Source organism: Catharus ustulatus, chromosome 15 (assembly GCF_009819885.2).
Source record: "Catharus ustulatus isolate bCatUst1 chromosome 15, bCatUst1.pri.v2, whole genome shotgun sequence".
NCBI lineage: Eukaryota > Metazoa > Chordata > Aves > Passeriformes > Turdidae > Catharus > Catharus ustulatus.
Window position 1 is genome coordinate 1,849,265 of NC_046235.1, and position 16,890 is coordinate 1,866,154.

The 16,890-nt window shown below is 57.4% G+C and overlaps 1 protein-coding gene across 1 annotated transcript in view; it reads right to left on the reverse strand.

Moving 5' to 3' along the window:
* LOC117003493 overlaps positions 1-16,890 on the reverse strand; it is a 143,898-nt gene that overhangs the window by 19,765 nt on the left and 107,243 nt on the right. Inside the window, 1 exon segment of the mRNA XM_033073463.2 lies at positions 303-361. Coding sequence (XP_032929354.2) covers positions 303-361 — 59 coding nt within the window.

Genomic DNA, 16,890 nt, shown 5'->3' on the forward strand with positions numbered 1-16,890 from the left:
ATGAAACCCAGTGCCCAATCCTTCAACCATCTCCTGACTTCACCTGGAGTTCTTTCCTCAGTTCCTGAGGTGCAGACACCAAACCCAGACACACCACAGCCAACAGCAGCTGTCCCACCCCCACCAAACACAGCTGACACAGGAGCAGCCCTATTTCTGACTCTATTTCTGACTCCATTTCTGACTCCATCAATGACAAGGACACTGCCAGAGCTGCCACTCTTGGACTTTCCAGCACTGAAAGTGGCACACCAAGAAAAGAAAGCTTCATCCCACAAATAAATGAAGAAAGAGCCACTTACCCACTTGTTCCAGGTCTCTGGGTCTGAGAGAAGCGCCAATCTGTGTTAGGTTGAGCTTGCTGCAAAGAAAAAGGAGAGTTTTAATACCTCCATTCTTGCCTTTGAAAATGATCCTGGATTATTTCAGTCTGGAATATCAGCATGTTCTGTCCAAGTGAAGCAAATCAATTAGAACAAAGAGAAAGCTCCCCCCTCCCCCTTTTTCTTGAGCATTTCTGAAGCAGCATGAATACCAAAAAGCATGACAAAAACTGTTCAGAGAATAATCTTCCAAAAGCAGCTCAGGAAACCAGGCTGTGAAAGAAATGAAGCATGAAATAAACTGATAAGGGCACAAATTCAGCAGGAGCAGTGGTACCACAGTAATGAGCTTGGAGGAGGAAGGGGGGTGTGAGGGGGTGGCAGAGTTAATTGATACTGAGGAAGATGCTTTTAACACTCCAAGGTAAAATGGTAACAGATCTTCCTAATCTCTCCTCCTTCTGTCCTTAAAAAGGCCTGCCTGAGATCTTGTTCTCTCATGCTTTGTAGCTGAATGACTTTTCGTAGCTGCTGTGGCCTTGGAGCACTACAATATTTTTTCTGTCCACAGAGAAAAGAATAAACTTCCGACAGCAAGAGGAAAAAGCATCATTTGTTTTGGAGACACAATAACCTTCAGCCACAGCAGCACTCTTTGGAAGCTCATTAATAAGCCCCCGTGTTGTTTTACAAGCAGACAATGCACATTTTGTAAGGAAGGAAGGACATGGAGCAAGCTTGGATATTCCTGTTTGAATCATGCCTTTGTGGAAAGCACTAAAAGAGCACAACTGTTTCTGTCAGGAAAACACACACACTTCCGAAAAATCATGATCATCTTAATTAACTCCAGAGCGGTGACAAAGTACCTGGAAAGGACAACACTTCCCTCAGCTATTTTAGGAAGGAGCAGCTCATAGTGGAACATCAGTTTTATAGGATTATTCTGCTTGTACATGCAATTACTAAGGAAAAGTGAAGACGAGTAGAGCTGACCTAGATTTTTATTTAGTCGATGTGCTCTCACTAATTTCTCTGCAGCTTTGATGATGCTCATGAAAGAAGATATTAGAATAAATTACTCCCCTAAAATAGATGCCCCACTGGTCCCCATGCTGCATGCAAATGAAGCTGTTTCAAGACTTGCCCTCCAGATTTCAGATATGCATTTTTCCACACGCTGACACACAATGCTGCACTAGATAAACCCTTCCCAACATTTTGAATAGCCCTTCCATTTTTTGAATTCCTGTTGTAATTACCATTTTTCAAATTTAGGGCACGCATTTGTGACACAAAATTGCTTTACTTTTTATATCCCAAAGTTATAAAAGCTCCAGCTAAACACAGTCACCTACATCTATATTTAGGCATCTGAGTACAAACAGCTCAAGTTTTCAAAGCTTGCTGCTCCTGAGCTTCTGCAAGCCCAAGGGCACATAAGGTCACCAGGATCCTTGTGAATAATGTCACTCCTGACATTTCAGTATTTTAGTGCTGAATATGGAATTCAGCTCCTCACTCAACATGATCAAGCTGAAAATGATCCCTTGCCAAGGCACAGTCAGTAATTAATAACACTTGGGCTTTGAGAAATGAGACATTTCTACAAAGCACCTCCAAAACTGAGCAAAAGAGACACATGCAGACTTTCCTTCCAGATAACCTCTTCGTGTACCATGTAGGAAAAAGGAGTTAAACAGAACCAAGAACTTAAACCCCCAAAAAACCTGAAGAATCACTTTAAACAGAAGCAAGTACGAGCGGGGAGAAGGGAAAGCTCTCCACTGCTACAAACACAGAGTCTTTGATTCCATAGCTCCGGCCAGTCCCTTCCCCCACCTCCACTAAGCCGAGCCAAAACTTTCACCTGCCACCTCCCAGGAGATGACAGTGACACGAGTTCCCTGAGGCCACCATCCTAGGAGGAAGGACAGACGGAGAGGAGCCAGCTGGCCTGGATATCACAAACTGTTGCACTCAGCAGAGAGGACAGTAAGAAACTCTTACCCCATCACAGGGACTCGCTAAGGTGCTGGTCACCTGCTCATAGGCAGCCATGGTCTCTGCAGTGCTGGAATGGCTGAAGGGCTTTACAAAGAGGAAATCGCTCTGTTCAGACATGGGTGAGAAACAAGAGGTGTAATTCTGTGCCTGGGAGGTCAAGCCTGCTCCTCCCACGTCCAGGTACTTGATGAAGCCATCTGGCTTCATCTGCCCTCGGAAATGGGAGGCGGGCTTGCGGCCATTCCCTCGGCAGCAACCCGCCAAGGTCCAGCTGGCACTGCCAGCCTTGAGACACCGGGCAGCCGCCAGCCCGAACATCACACAGGACACCAGGGAGATGGACACCAAGGAGATGATGAGGTAAAGAGTTAGGTTGGTTTCCTCAGGAGAAGACTGGGGGAGGTCCAAGGACTTGGAGAAGTCCTGCACGCTGTTTTCCTCCGGAGAAATGACTATTACCACAGAGGCTGAGAGGGACGGCGTGCCATTGTCCCTCACTTCCACCACCAGCCTGTGGGAATCTTCTGACTCCCTGAGAGCCTGTGCAAGCCTTATCTCTCCAGAGCGGCGTTCCACTTGGAAAGGCAAAGCCTCAGCAGACTCCTGCAGCTGGTAGGACAGCCAGGCATTGTGGCCACTGTCAGCATCAACTGCTACAATTTTAGTTACCAGATAGCCAGGCTCTGCCAAGGCTGGGATGGCTTGGTGGAAGGCAGAGCCCTTGGGGACAGACGGGTAGACAATGTTGGGAGCATTGTCATTCTCATCCAGGACAAACACATGGACCACAGCAGTGCTGCTCAGAGCAGGAGATCCAGCATCCTTCACCTCCACAGGCACCTGGAACACCTTGTCCTGCTCGTAATCCAGAGCTCGCACGGTGTAGATGGTGCCGTTGTCCTGGTCTATTCGGAAGTAGGTTGAGATGGGTACATCCTGCATCCCATTGTCCAGGATGGAGTAAGACAGCTTGGCATTGCTGCCCTCATCGGGGTCTGATGCTGACACTGAAAAGACAGAAGTTCCAGGGAGGGAGTTTTCCTGCACATGAGCTGTATCAAAAGGGCTGGAGAAATTCGGCGCGTTATCATTCACGTCAGCGATGCGGAGATAAAAGGTTTTTTGTGTGGCCCTCTGGGGGGACCCCGAATCCACAGCCCTCACTGTGATGTTGTAGCCACTGGCTTTCTCCCGGTCCAGGGGAGCGCTGGTGACCAGTGAGAAATGCTCTTTAAAGGACGACACCAGTTTGAACGGGAGCTCTTTGGCTATCTGCAGACGGACCTGCCCGTTGTCACCGGAATCGCTGTCCTTCACACCGATGAGGGCGATCACCGTGCCCGGGGCTGCATCCTCCTGCACTGGGCTGGAGACAGAGGTCAGCAGGATCTCTGGGCTGTTATCATTGATATCAATTAATTCCACTCGCAGGTGACAGTGGCCTTCCATGGCTGGGGACCCCTTGTCCCTGGCTCGAACTGCAATCTCATAAGCACTGGATTCCTCATAATCCAGAGGGGCTTTGGTTCTGATCTCCCCTGTACGGGCATCTAAGGAGAACAGTTTGGTGAATTTACCTGGTGCATTATTGCTGGTTTTGAAAGAATATTCCACGTCCCCGTTGGGACCTTCATCCAGGTCGGTGACATTCAGCTTGGTGACCAGAGTGCCCACTGGCACATTCTCCTCCAGAAGTACCTTGGATATGGGTGGGTCACACACAGGAGGGTTGTCATTTGCATCCAAGACATGGATGGTAACCCTAGCAGTGCCAGACTTCACAGGATTCCCTCCATCCAGGGCTGTCAGTGTCAGATGATGAACAGGCACTTTCTCTCTATCCAGGGCTTTTTCAAGTACGATCTCAGGCATTTTAACACCATCTCCTCTCACGTTGATGCTCAGGGCAAAATGCTTGCTGGGGCTGAGCTCGTAGGTGGAGATGGAGTTGGAGCCCATGTCCGGGTCTTCTGCTACCTCCAAGGGCAGCCGAGTCCCAGGGTTGGCAACCTCAGTGATCTCCAGCACCACCTCTGGCTTGGGGAACTGGGGCGCGTTGTCGTTCACGTCGAGGACGTCCACCTCAACACGGTGAAGCTGGAGGGGATTCTCCATGACGAGCTGGAGGTGCAGAGAGCACGTGGGGCTCTGCCCACACAGTGCCTCCCGGTCCAGCCTGCTGTCCAGCAGCAGCACACCTGCCGCCAGGTCCACCTGGAAGTGCCGCTGCCCACCCTCGCTCACCAGGCGCAGGTTGCGGGCGGCCAGGCTCCGCACCTCCACCCCTAAGTCCTTGGCCAGGTCGCCCACAGAGAAGCCCGGCTCGCGATCCTCGGGCACGGAGTAGTGGAGCTGGGCGCAGCTGGGAGCCGGCAGGCAGGAGAGAGCTACGAGCAGCAGCGGGAGCTGCCATGGCAAACTCTGTCCCGCCAGCATCCCGTGCCGGGTGTGCGGACGGAGCAGCGCGGAGAGGAGCGGCGGCGGCTCCGCGCTGCCTCCCCCTCCCCTCCTCCCCGCCCCCGCAGCCGGCCCCGGCAGCCGGAACCCCTGCGGGAACCGGGGGGGTCCGAGCGGGTTGTGCAGGGAGGAAGCCGCCGCCGGAGCCGCCGGAGCCGGACAGGGAGGGATGGAAGAGGCGGGGGAGGGGGCGAGCGCAGCCCGGCCGGCTGAACCGCTTCTCGATACGCAAAGACACACAAAGTCGGCGAGCGGAGGGGATGGACCGAGTGACAGTTTTACGTCTCTCCACAGCCCCCTCCTCCTCCTCCTCCTCCTTTTTCTCTCCCTCCTCCTCCCCTTCTCCATCTCACCGCCTTCCCCAAAATACGCACGGCGTAGCTCCCCCCCTTCCCCCGCTGCCGCCACTCCGCCCCCGCAGCGCCGGGAGGGCGCCGGGGACTCCCGGCAGCGGGAACCCCGCTCCGCCCCGCCCGGCTGCTGGCACCGGGCACCTACCGGGCGGACACCCCCTCCCCAAAGCCGGTCGGTTCGGTGCCGAGCCCCGCGAGCACCGGCGTTGCGATCAGGCTGCAGACCGCACTCCCGAGCTCACCTCGCTGCACAGGGTGGGATCCGCGGAGGGTTTCACAAACATGAACTCGCTGATATCCGAGACAGGCGAAAAGCAGGAGCGGTAACGAGGGGCGGGGGGTGCCGTTGCTGTCACCTGCACGCCCATCACAGTGTCCCCCTTCTTAGGCTCATAGTGCAAGTGCCCAAAGATGTGGCTGGGAGGAGGCTGCAGCGTGTTCACGCTCTCCACGCAGCAGCCCTGGTTGGCAGGTGCTGAGCCCCGCCGGAGGCACCGAATGCCCAGCGCTGCCAGTCCCACCAGCGAGACGGCGGAGATGAGCACTAGGGATACAATCAGATAAAGCGTAATACTGGGCAAGCCCCCACCATCAGCGGCCCGAGCCTCGGAGCCCTGCAGGGCCTCTGGACCCTTCTCCTCCACCAGCACCACCAGTGTGACCGCTGTGGAGAGCGGGGGCTCCCCGGCATCCCGGACCACCACCAGCAGTTCGTGCTCGGAGGCGTCCGTCTCCTGCAGAGCCCGCGTGATCCGGACCTCCCCGGAACGCAGGGCCACGCTGAAAAGCCCCAGGTCTGTGGCTTCCACGAGGTGGTAGGACAGCCAGGCATTGCGCCCCGAGTCCGCATCTATTGCCACCACCTTGGTGATGAGGGCAGGAGGGACGATGGAGGGGGAAATTCGGAACTGAGTAGCAGAGTCCTCCCCAGCCCTGGGGAAATGCACCCGTGGGGCGTTGTCGTTCTGGTCCACCACAAAAACATGAACCAGTGTTCTGTTCCTCAGGGCCGGGGAGCCACCATCAGAGACCTCCACGTGGAACTGGAGATAGGTGGTTTGTTCATAGTCAAAGGGGAATTTGGCAGTGACCTGCCCATTCGTGGGATGTATCGAGAGGTAGCGAGTAGGATCCAGGCCTGGGTCTGTCCCACCAGCTCGCAGGATGGAGTAGGACAGGCGGGAATTCTGCTCCGAGTCGGGGTCGGCAGCAGAGACCGTAACCAGCACGCTGCCCACTGGATTGTTTTCTGCCACCAGCACTTCATAGGACGCTTGCTCAAACTGGGGAGCGTTGTCATTGACGTCTATCAGGGTGATTGGCAAGATGGTGTGGCGGGAGAGTGGGGGATTGCCCAGGTCCGAGGCAGAGACGGTGACATTGTAGTAGGCAACACGCTCCCGGTCCAAACGGGTGCTGGTGAGCAGCGAGTACTGGTGTTCGTAGTCCTTGCGCAGCTGGAAGGGAAGATCTGGTGACACGTGGCACAGGACCTTGCCCTGCTCGCCAGAGTCCCTGTCTCTGACGTGTATCACGGCCACCACCGTGCCCGGCAGCGCATCCTCACTCAGGGTGCTGGAGAAGGAGGTAAGAATGACCTCGGGGGCGTTGTCATTGACGTCGGTGATTTCCACCACCACGCTGCAGTGCTCCTCCATCGTGGGCGACCCCATGTCCTTGGCCTCCACTTCGATCTCATACACGGTCGCCTCCTCAAAGTCCAGGTTGCCCTGGACTCGAATCTCCCCAGTTTGCTCATCGATGGCAAAGATCTGGCGTAAGGCAGCGGAGTTGTGGCTGCTGAGGGAGTAGCGGATGTCTCCATTGGGTCCTTCATCCACATCAGTGGCATTTAACTTCACCACGAGGGTGCCCAGCGGCGAGTTCTCCACCAAGCGTGCTCCATAGGATGGTCTGTCAAAGACAGGGTGGTTGTCATTGGCATCCAGGACCTGGATAGTGATGCGTATCTTGCTGGACTGTGGGGGAGAGCCCCCATCTTCAGCGGTCAGCACCAAGTAGTGGAAAGCTCTGAATTCCCGGTCCAGAGCCCGCTCCAGCACCAGCTCAGGGAACTTCCCACCATCAGTGCGGGCCTTGACGTTGAGGTTGAAGTTGTCATTGGCACTCAGGTGATAGGTCTGCAGGGTGTTGGTGCCCACGTCGGGGTCCTGGGCTGGCTGGATAGGGAAGCGGGCACCCAGAGACGCCAGCTCGTAGATGCGCAAGGAAACCTCATCGCTGGGGAACTCCGGGGGGTTGTCATTGATATCCAGGATCTCCACCTCGATCCGGTAAAACTCCACTGGGTTCTCGATGGCAAGTTTCAAGTGGAGGAAGCAGCGTGGGTTCTGCCCGCAGAGCTGCTCCCGGTCTATCCTCTCACTGACCATAATAACCCCGGTATTCACATTGACGGAGAAGTACTGGGAATCCGAATCCGACAGCACCTGCAGGTTAGCTGCCGCCAGTTTAGCAACATCCGTGCCCAGGTCCTTGGCGATATTGCCCACAAAGGCACCCCGTGTGAGCTCCTCCGGGATGCTGTATCGGATCTGAGCAGATGAGCTGTGCAAGAACAAGCAGAAGGAGAAGACACGCGGCAGCCCCAGGGACCGGCGCGCCTGCCCTACCCTCGGCATCCTTGCCGGGTGGCCGGCCGGGGAGCGATGCCCTCGGCGCCGGGGGCCGCGCTCAGCGCTCGCCGCTCCCATTCATTGTTTGGGGCGGACGCGGCTCGACGGGGCGGGGGGAGCGCGGCCGCGCAGCCGCGCCGCCATTGGCCGCGGGCGCGGCGGCGCCGCTCCAATCGCCGCGCTCCTTCCCCAGGACAGCAACACCGGCGCCAATCACGGCCCGCGCACCGGCGCCGCGCGCCGCGAACCGGAGCGGCCGCTCCGCGCCCCCCGCGGGGCCCGCGCCGCCGGACCCCGCCCCGGCTGTGCCGCTCACCTGGCCGCGGTCCCGCAGCGTGCCGGCGGCGGGCAGGAAAGCCCCGCTCTCCCTGGGCAGCGTGGCGGGGGTTGGGCAGGGCCGCAGGAAGGTGAAGTCGCTCCGCACGGAGCCGGGGGAGTAGCAGGTGCTGTAGCGCTGGGATGGGGACTCGGTGGGTCGCAGCGTGACCTCCATGTACTTAAGGGTGCCGTCGGAGCTGAGCTGCAGTTTGGGGCTGGAGTGTTTGCAGAAGTCCCGGGAGGGCGACTCGCTGAGCCAGCAGCAGCAGTAGGGTGAGACGGCGGCGCGGCCCCTGCGCCGGAGGCACCGGGCGGCCAGGAGGGTGACAGTGGCCAGTGCCACCGTGCTAACGGCTGCCAGCGCGATGATCAGGTAGAAGGTCAGGTCCGGCTTCTCCTTGGCACCAGCCAGGAAATCCTGAGGCTTGAAGCTCTCCTCCAGGGCTGCCTCCTCCAGGGCCACGGTGATGGTGGCAGTGGTAGAGAGCGGGGGGTCACCGTTGTCCGTCACCAGGACAACGAGCTGCTGCACTGCCATGTCGCTGTCCTGGAAGGCACGAGCCGTCCTCACCTCCCCTGTGTACAGCGACACATGGAACAAGGAGGGGTCAGTGGACTGTGGCAACAGCCGGTACGAGAGCCAGGCGTTGTGCCCAGCATCTGCATCCACTGCTGTCACCTTGGCCACCAGGTAGCCCGGTGGGGCAGACAGCGGGACCCTCTGGGGTGCCAGCACATCGCTGTCACCGGCGGGGTGCAGGATGGTGGGGGGATGGTCATTCTGGTCCAGCACAAAGATGTAGACGGTAACATTGGCATAGAGAGGGGGGGACCCCGAGTCCCTCACGACCACGGACACCGGCAGAACCTGCAGCAGCTCGAAGTCGAAGGTGCGCTGAGCATAGAGATTACCATTGTCAGGGTTGATGTGGACGAAGGAAGAGATGGGGGCATCCTGCACTTGGCCACTTTCTATGGAGTAAACAAGCCGGGAATTATCCCCGTCGTCAGGATCCGAGGCAGAGACGGTGCACAGCAGGGAGCCAGGCGGGTTGTTCTCCTGGAGAAAGGCGTCGTAGGAGGGCTGCGAGAAGCGTGGGGGGTTGTCATTCACATCAGATATATTGAGGAGCAGCGTGAGGGTGGTGGTGAGGGCAGGAGAGCCACCATCCTGGGCGATCAGCTCCACTGCGTACTGTGAGGTAGACTCTCGGTCCAAGCTCTTCTGGGTGACCAGGGAGAAGTGGTTCTGAAGGGACCTGATGGCAAAAGGCACATCGGGGGAGATCTCCAGGCTCACATCCCCGTTGGCCCCTGAGTCCCGGTCCCGTACATTGAAGAGCCCCACCACAGTCTCCGGTGGGGTGTCTTCTGGCACCGGATTCAACAGGGAGGTGAGCAGCACCTCCGGGGGGTTGTCATTGGCATCCTCCACTTGCACCTGCAGCACGCAATTGCCCTCCATCTCTGGGACCCCTCCATCGTGGGCTCGCACGTAGATCTCGTAGAAACGCGATTCCTCAAAGTCCAGGGCCCCGCTCACCCGGACCTCGCCGGAGCGGGGATCCAGGGTGAAGAGCCTCCGCACCGAGTCGGAGGTGTGAACCCCGAAGGAGTACTGTGTCTCCCCATTGGGACCCTCGTCGGGGTCAGACGCATTGACCCGGAGGAGCACAGCCCCCACGGGGGTGTTTTCCGGGACTTTCACCTTGTATGTGGTGCGGTCAAAGGTGGGCGCGTTGTCATTGACATCCAGCACCTGGATCGTTATCTGCGCCGTGCCCGAGCGTGCGGGGCTTCCCCCGTCCACAGCTGTCAGCACCAGCTGCACTTCTGGCTGCTCTTCCCGGTCCAGGGCACGCTCCAGCACTAGCTCCGGGAAGAGTTTGCCATCCGGCTGCTGCTTGACGTCCAGAGAGAAGTGGGAGTTGGGGCTCAGCCGGTAGGAGCTCACAGCATTGCTGCCCACGTCGGGGTCCTGCGCGCTCTCCAGGGGGAAGCGCGCAGCCACCGTGGCAGACTCGGCGATGCGCAAGGTGCGGTGAGCGGTGGGGAAGCTCGGGGAGTTGTCATTCACATCCAGGATCTCCACTTCCAGGCGGAAGAGCTGCAGGGGGTTCTCTGTCACCACCTGCACCGACAGCAGGCAGCTGGCAGCTGCTCCGCACAGACGCTCGCGGTCCAGCCGCTGGCTCACCACCAGCGTGCCGCTGTCCAGGCGCACCGCGAAGTAGCGCAAGCTCTCCTCCGAGCCCAGGCGCAGCCTGCGACCTGGCAGCTCCTCCACCTTCAAGCCCAGGTCCCGGGCCACGTTCCCTACCACGGTTCCCAACTCTGACTCCTCAACCACCGAGTAGTGGATCTGCCCGGAGACCCAGCCCCAGCCGCAGAGCAAAAACAAACTCAGTACTTGCCATTTCCAGGCGGATCGCTGGAGGCTGACACTCTCCATGTCCGTGCGCATCCGGCCCGGGACACAGCAGGCACTGAGGAACTGCGAATAAATCCCTGGGTCTCTCTTCCACGGCTTAGAAAACAGCTCCGGGGCTCCGGCAGGCTGCGGCTCCAACTGTCAGCCTCCAAGCAGAGGGGGTGGGCTGGGGGAGGGGAACTGAATCACAGCCCCAGCGCGGAGGTGGGAGGGGGGGGGGAAAGAAGAAGCCGATTTCCCCCCCTCGCTTCAGATCGGCGCCCAATTGGCCGAGAGCTCCATCCCCTCTCGGCCAGCAGTGGCTCCGGAGGTGCGGGAAGCAGGGGCCTGAGCCGGCAACAGCGGGGCTGCCACCCCCGGCCTCCCCTCTGCCAGCCTGACTCACTTGCTCCGACAGCTCGCTTTGCGTTCACAGGGAAACTGCACGTCCTGGCAGCCTGGAAGCAAGGTACAAGCCCTCCCTGTGTGCTCCCCCTCCACAATGGTGGCTTCACATCGTGCCCACAGACAAAGGGCAGCTGTCATGAACGCAGGCCAAAGGACTTTTCATGCCCGATGAAAAGGTGTTTGTTAGAGCCCCGAGGTGCCAGGGGCTCTTCTCTCACCCCTCTTCTCCCCCTCAGCTACTGCTTTGGCTGCTGCCTGCACCCCATGATTGCCTCTCTGAGTGAGGCATCACTGCCACCAGTACCACCACTGGCCAGGAGACCTTGCACTGACACAGGAATGCCACCCCTGCCAGCCCACCGTGGATGTGGGAGGCTGAAGGTGGAAAAGCAAAAGCAGGTGAGCCATTCAAAGCCAAAATACAATTGTTCCCAATGCACACCTCACTGGAAACCACTTCCTCACCCTGGGGTGAGAAAGAGGTCAGACTTCACAGTACCCAAATCACTGCAAACACACAGAGACAGACAATAAGAGCACTAGATCACCACAGGATCACACCACCAGGTCAGGATGGCAGAGGGAAGGAAACCCAAACCTCCCACCTGGCAGACACACACACACACTTCAGTACTCTGTGGCAGGTCCAGCTTTGCAGTCAGGCTCCTGAGGGCAGGAGCAGGGCTCTTACCCGCCCCGGGGGGAGCACAATCATTTCCTGCTCTGCCTGTCCCAGATGATACTGGCAAGCTGCAGACTTTCACTTCAGTTCACATCCCTGCAGAAGCCTTGTGCAGTCACAGAGTCACAGAATGGCCTGGATTAGAAGACACCTTATAGATCACCTCATTCTGACCTCCTGCCATGGACAGGGACCCCTTCCACTAGACCAGGTTGCTCAGAGCTCAATCCAGCCCAGCCTTGAACACTTCCAGGGATGCGGCAGCCACAGCTTCTCTAGGCAACCTGTGCCTCACCACCCTCACAGGGAAGAATTTTTATATCTGTTATCTAACCTAAACCTTCTGTCAGTTTAAAACCACTCCCTCTTTTCCCGTCACTACATGCTGTTGAAAAAGTCCCTTTCTGTCCCCTCGGTGCACTGAAGGCCACCCTGGCCCTCCCCTGGGTGCACACAGACCCTGGGGGCTGGGAGCTGCAGGGGTGAGGCAGACAGGGGACCCAGAGCCTGGGATCCTGCCTGGGATCCTGCCTGTCCCCACCACCTGGGCACCAGAGGGACCTGGGGGATAGGTGAGAGATGCTGATGCCCAGCACGGTGAATGGTGACAGGGACAGCATCCTTATGGCAAGGACAGGGATAGCGAAGGTGCTGCAGTCGAGGGTCCTCCCTCCTGTCTGCAGCACCTCGCTGCCTATTCTGAGAGCCGTGAGGCGGGACCACCCTGCTGCCAGTCAGGGAGAGACACCGGGAAGAACCTTAGGAATGGTGTGAACACTGCCCAGGTCCCACCTACTGCCGGCTCCGGAGGAGGGGAGAAGGCGTCCTTAAAGAGACAATGCAGAAAAACACTGGGCAAGGGATTCCTCAGACACAGAGACCAAATTCCTTCTTGTACTCATTCCCCCAGGGCTCCGGACGGTGCCACCAGCAGGAAACTGTCACAGTAACCTTGGCTCTGGAATGTGCCTTGTCCCCATCCTAGGCCAGGCCTGGACAGTACAGCTGAGTGACAGAGCTTTCCACTGGCACTACAGGGTGCTGCACCCCTGGGAGTGGGTTTGGTGCTGCTGCAGTGCCTCAGCACAAATCCCCTGCAAAGCCCACACAGCCTGGGAGAATCCACTCAGTGGCCTGAGATGGCTCAGCCTCCAAGGAGCAGGAGCAAGGGCTTTACATGGGAATCCTGCTGCTGTTTGGGTCTGTCAGAGCCTGGGATGGGGACAGCGTGACAAGGCAGGAAGGGTTTTGGGTGTCTAGGATGGAGATGTTCCTTATTCCACAGGGTCAGAGCTCACTCTGTGGAAAGGCACCAAGCCAGACAACCCAGGGATCACTGAAAATCCTGCAGGGTAGGATCCTTCATGGCAGGACGTGTCACCTGCTACAGACAGGGCCAACACCGTTCCCACTGCACCACTTGTGAGGGCTGGCTGTGCCCTGCAGAGCAAGGAGGTGTAAAGCCTTTGCAGGCTTGACACAGTTATCACCACAAAGACTGAAAACCCAGTGCCCAGAGCCAGCCCTGCGGTTTTCTCACTGCCAGCACCTTTCTAGTTCAGTACTGGGGAGTAGGAGGGAGTCATGGCTGGAGCTCAGGCTTGCTGCCCTCCTTCTACTCCCACTCTCAAATAATTTATTGCCCTCACCACCAGAGACATCCTGCCAGGACGTTGTGGTGGAGGGGACATCCTTGTCCCCAGCCTTAGCACAGCCCACACAATGATGCAGAGGAACACTTGCTCCCGCAGCTGCTGCAGCCATTCTCACCTGCCACAAATCAGAAATGCTGAGTCTGAGCAGTGACGCAAGCAGGGGAAAAAAAAAAAAAGAAGAAGAAGAAAAGCATAAAATAATTCTGAGAGGTTTCTGCCTCCATCTGTGATTTGGCCACTCTGAGCAGGCAGCACACGCAGCCTCACAACCATGAACAGTTTCCGCTGCACCTCACTTCCTTCTGCTCTGAGGAACCGGTCGCTCCTACCCACTGCCTCCCAGGAAGGACAAATTAGCAGCACCAATGACCTTGGAAATCCACCAGATCCACGCTCCCCCTCCACTGGATCCACTACCTGCCCTCACCTCTGAAGACTGAAGCATTCCTGTAATTGAAAGCTTTCAAATTAAGCAGCACAATTCGCATCGGGGGAGAAGCACAGAAGCTGCTGCCATGCGCAAACGCCTTCCAGCCTGCAGTTTGTTCGGTCAGGACATCAGACATCACCCAGAGAGCATAATACAAATCATGCAGAGCTTGTAATAGGGTTTTTGAACAACACCAGAGTGGAGGACTCACCACCCTGCTCAGAGCCAAAGTCCAGCTCAGCAGAGCCCTGCAAGCAACTGAGGCAGTCTGCAATCCCACCCCCTCCCCCAAAGCGAACCTCAGCACAGAACTTCCATGGAAATAAAACCAGAACCATTCAGGAGTCAAACACCAGGAGCAGCACAGATGGGTGGGACTGCTCTGTGACCACGGTCTGTCTGTCAGAGGAACCAGCAGCATCCTCAGCTTTGTGTGCTGCACTGTGAGAGGCGACACTGATCCCCAGCTCCAGCCCCATCCGCACCACCACCTCTCCAGCCCCCACCAAGTCACGACACACAGAGATTATGTTCCCCCGCAGTGCAAGTGCTCCCCTGGGCTCTCCTTTTGCTAAGAGAAGGAAATACCATGAACAACAAACTTTGTGCCAAGGATTAACAAGTGGTTTCAAGCTGACCTCAGCCTCCACCGGTTACTCATGCAAGGCGTACCCACAACTGCATCCAAAAGACGCATCACTGACAACATGAACTGACTCACTTGATCCTGCTCATCACAGTGCAAAAGTCACCAGCTCTCAGGATGGCTCATCTGACTCCAAAGAACACCTGTTCAGCTAGAGCTGAACTCTTCAGGGGCATGGCACGACTGGATACCCCTCCCTACCCCAACACGCAACCGCACGCGTACGGCACGAACGAACCGTGGCTCTGCCCAGCGCTGGGACATGCCAAGGACGGAGCTACATTACCTCAGCAGGTGTGGGGAGCCGGCTGGCAGTGCCCACAATCTGGTGGTACAGCCCTGGCTCACCATTCCTGATGGTGCCCTGGCGGCTTCCCAAGGGGCTGGAAGTGAAGGGCTTTTTACACAGGAGGTCACTCTGGCGAGAGTCTGTGGTGAGATAGACCTGGTGGTAGAAGCTGGGTGGTGTGAAGCCGCCCCGCACGGCATCGATGTGCTGGAAGGGCCCTGGTGTCCTGTATGTGGTACTCCTGGAGCTGTTGTACAGCTCTTTTGACTTCCTCCACTTGTAGCACTTGAAGATGCCCACGGACAGCATGGTGATGAAGAAGGCTGCTGACACCAAAATCACAGCCAGGATGAGATAGAAAGTCACATGTCTCCTGGGATCACTGGCAGGGGCCACATCAGTGAGGTCAGTGAGCACCTCCTTGACCATCTCAGCCACAGAGATGGAGATGGTGGCACTGGTGGACAGCACAGGCTCCCCATGGTCTTTCAGCAGGATGATTAAGGTGTGCTCAGGAGCGTCATCCTCACGGAGCTGGCGGGCTGTGAAGATCTCCCCGTTGTGCAGCCCCACTGAGAAGAGGCTGGGGTCAGTGGCCTGCAACAGGGTGTAGGAGATCCAGGCATTGTACCCTGCATCCGCATCCACCGCCACCACCTTGGTGACCATGTGCCCGGCAGGAGTACCTGGTGCCACCACATCCGTGTAGGTGGTGGTGGTGGTGTTGGGGTGAGGGTACAGCACCGTTGGGGCGTTGTCATTGAGGTCAGTGACAAACACACTGACTGAGACGTTAGTGTCCAGAGGCGGAGAGCCGCCGTCCTGGACTTGCACCATCATGCTGAACTCCACCTGGTCCTCGTGGTCCAGGGAGGTGAGCAGGTAGAGGGTGCCATTCTCCCTGTTGATGGAGAAGAGGTGGCCAAAAGTGGTGTCACCCTGCAAAAGGGTGTAGGAGAGGTGGGCGTTGCGCCCAAGGTCTGGATCTGTGGCGCTCACGTTCAGGATGGGGATGCCGGGCACGTTGTTCTCTGGAACATAGACATCGTAGGAGTCCTGGGACAACCTGGGCGCGTTGTCATTGACATCTGACACCTGCACCAGGATGTGTTTCACTGCAGACAAGGGTGGTGAGCCTGAGTCCTTGGCTGTGATTGTGATGTTGTACTCTGCTGCCTTTTCCCGGTCCAGGGTTCCTTCTGTTTTCAATGTGTAGTAATTTTTGAGGGAGGAGCTGAGCATGAACGGGATCCCAGGGGAAATAAAGCAGTTCACCAGGCCGTTGTCATGGGAGTCCAAGTCTGTTACACTCAGCAGAGCTACGACTGTCCCTGGGGCTGCGTCTTCAGGCACGGGGCTGTACACAGAAGTCACTGTCACCTCTGGAGCATTGTCATTCACATCCACGACTTCCACCAGCACTTTGCAATGAGCCACACCAGGAACGACTCCCTTGTCTTTAGCCTGTAAGTAAATCTCGTACAACTTTGCTTCTTCATAGTCCAGCTGTCCCTTGACCCTCAACTCCCCTGTGGCTGAGTCCAGAGAAAAAAGTTCTCGTACCTTGGCGGGGGTGTGGCTGCTGAAGGAGTAGACGATGTCTCCATTGGGGCCATCATCCAGATCGTACGCACTGATCCTGGCGACCAGAGTACCACTGGGAGTGTTCTCCCTCACCCTCGCCTTATAAGTGGATTGGTTGAAGACCGGGGCATTATCGTTGGCATCTACAACGTCAATGTGGATCTGCACGTGAGCCGACCGTGGCGGGCTGCCTCCATCCAGCGCAGTCAAGACCAAATTCAGCTCCCTTTGCTCCTCCCTGTCCAGCTGTTTCTCTAACACCAGCTCTGCGTACTTGCTGCCATCCACCCTCGTCTGCACGTCGAGTGCAAAGTTCGGGTTGGCACTGAGCTGGTAGGTCTGCAAAGAGTTAATTCCCACATCGGGATCTTGCGCGCTCTCTAGCGGGAAGCGCGCTCCGGCAGTCACCGACTCACTGATTTCCAGCCTCGCCTGGCTGCTGGGAAAAACCGGGTCGTTGTCATTGATGTCCTGGATCTCTACGGTGCCGCTATACAGCTCGAGCGGGTTTTCCACCACGATCTCAAAACTCAGGGAGCAGGGAGAGAGCGCGCCGCAAAGCTCCTCCCGGTCTATCCTCTCGTTCACCAGCAGCGCCCCGCTCGTCAGATCCACCCCGAAGTACTTCTTGTTGCCGCCGGACACCACCCGCAATCGGCGCCCCGGCAGCCGCCCGAGGTCCAGCGCCAGGT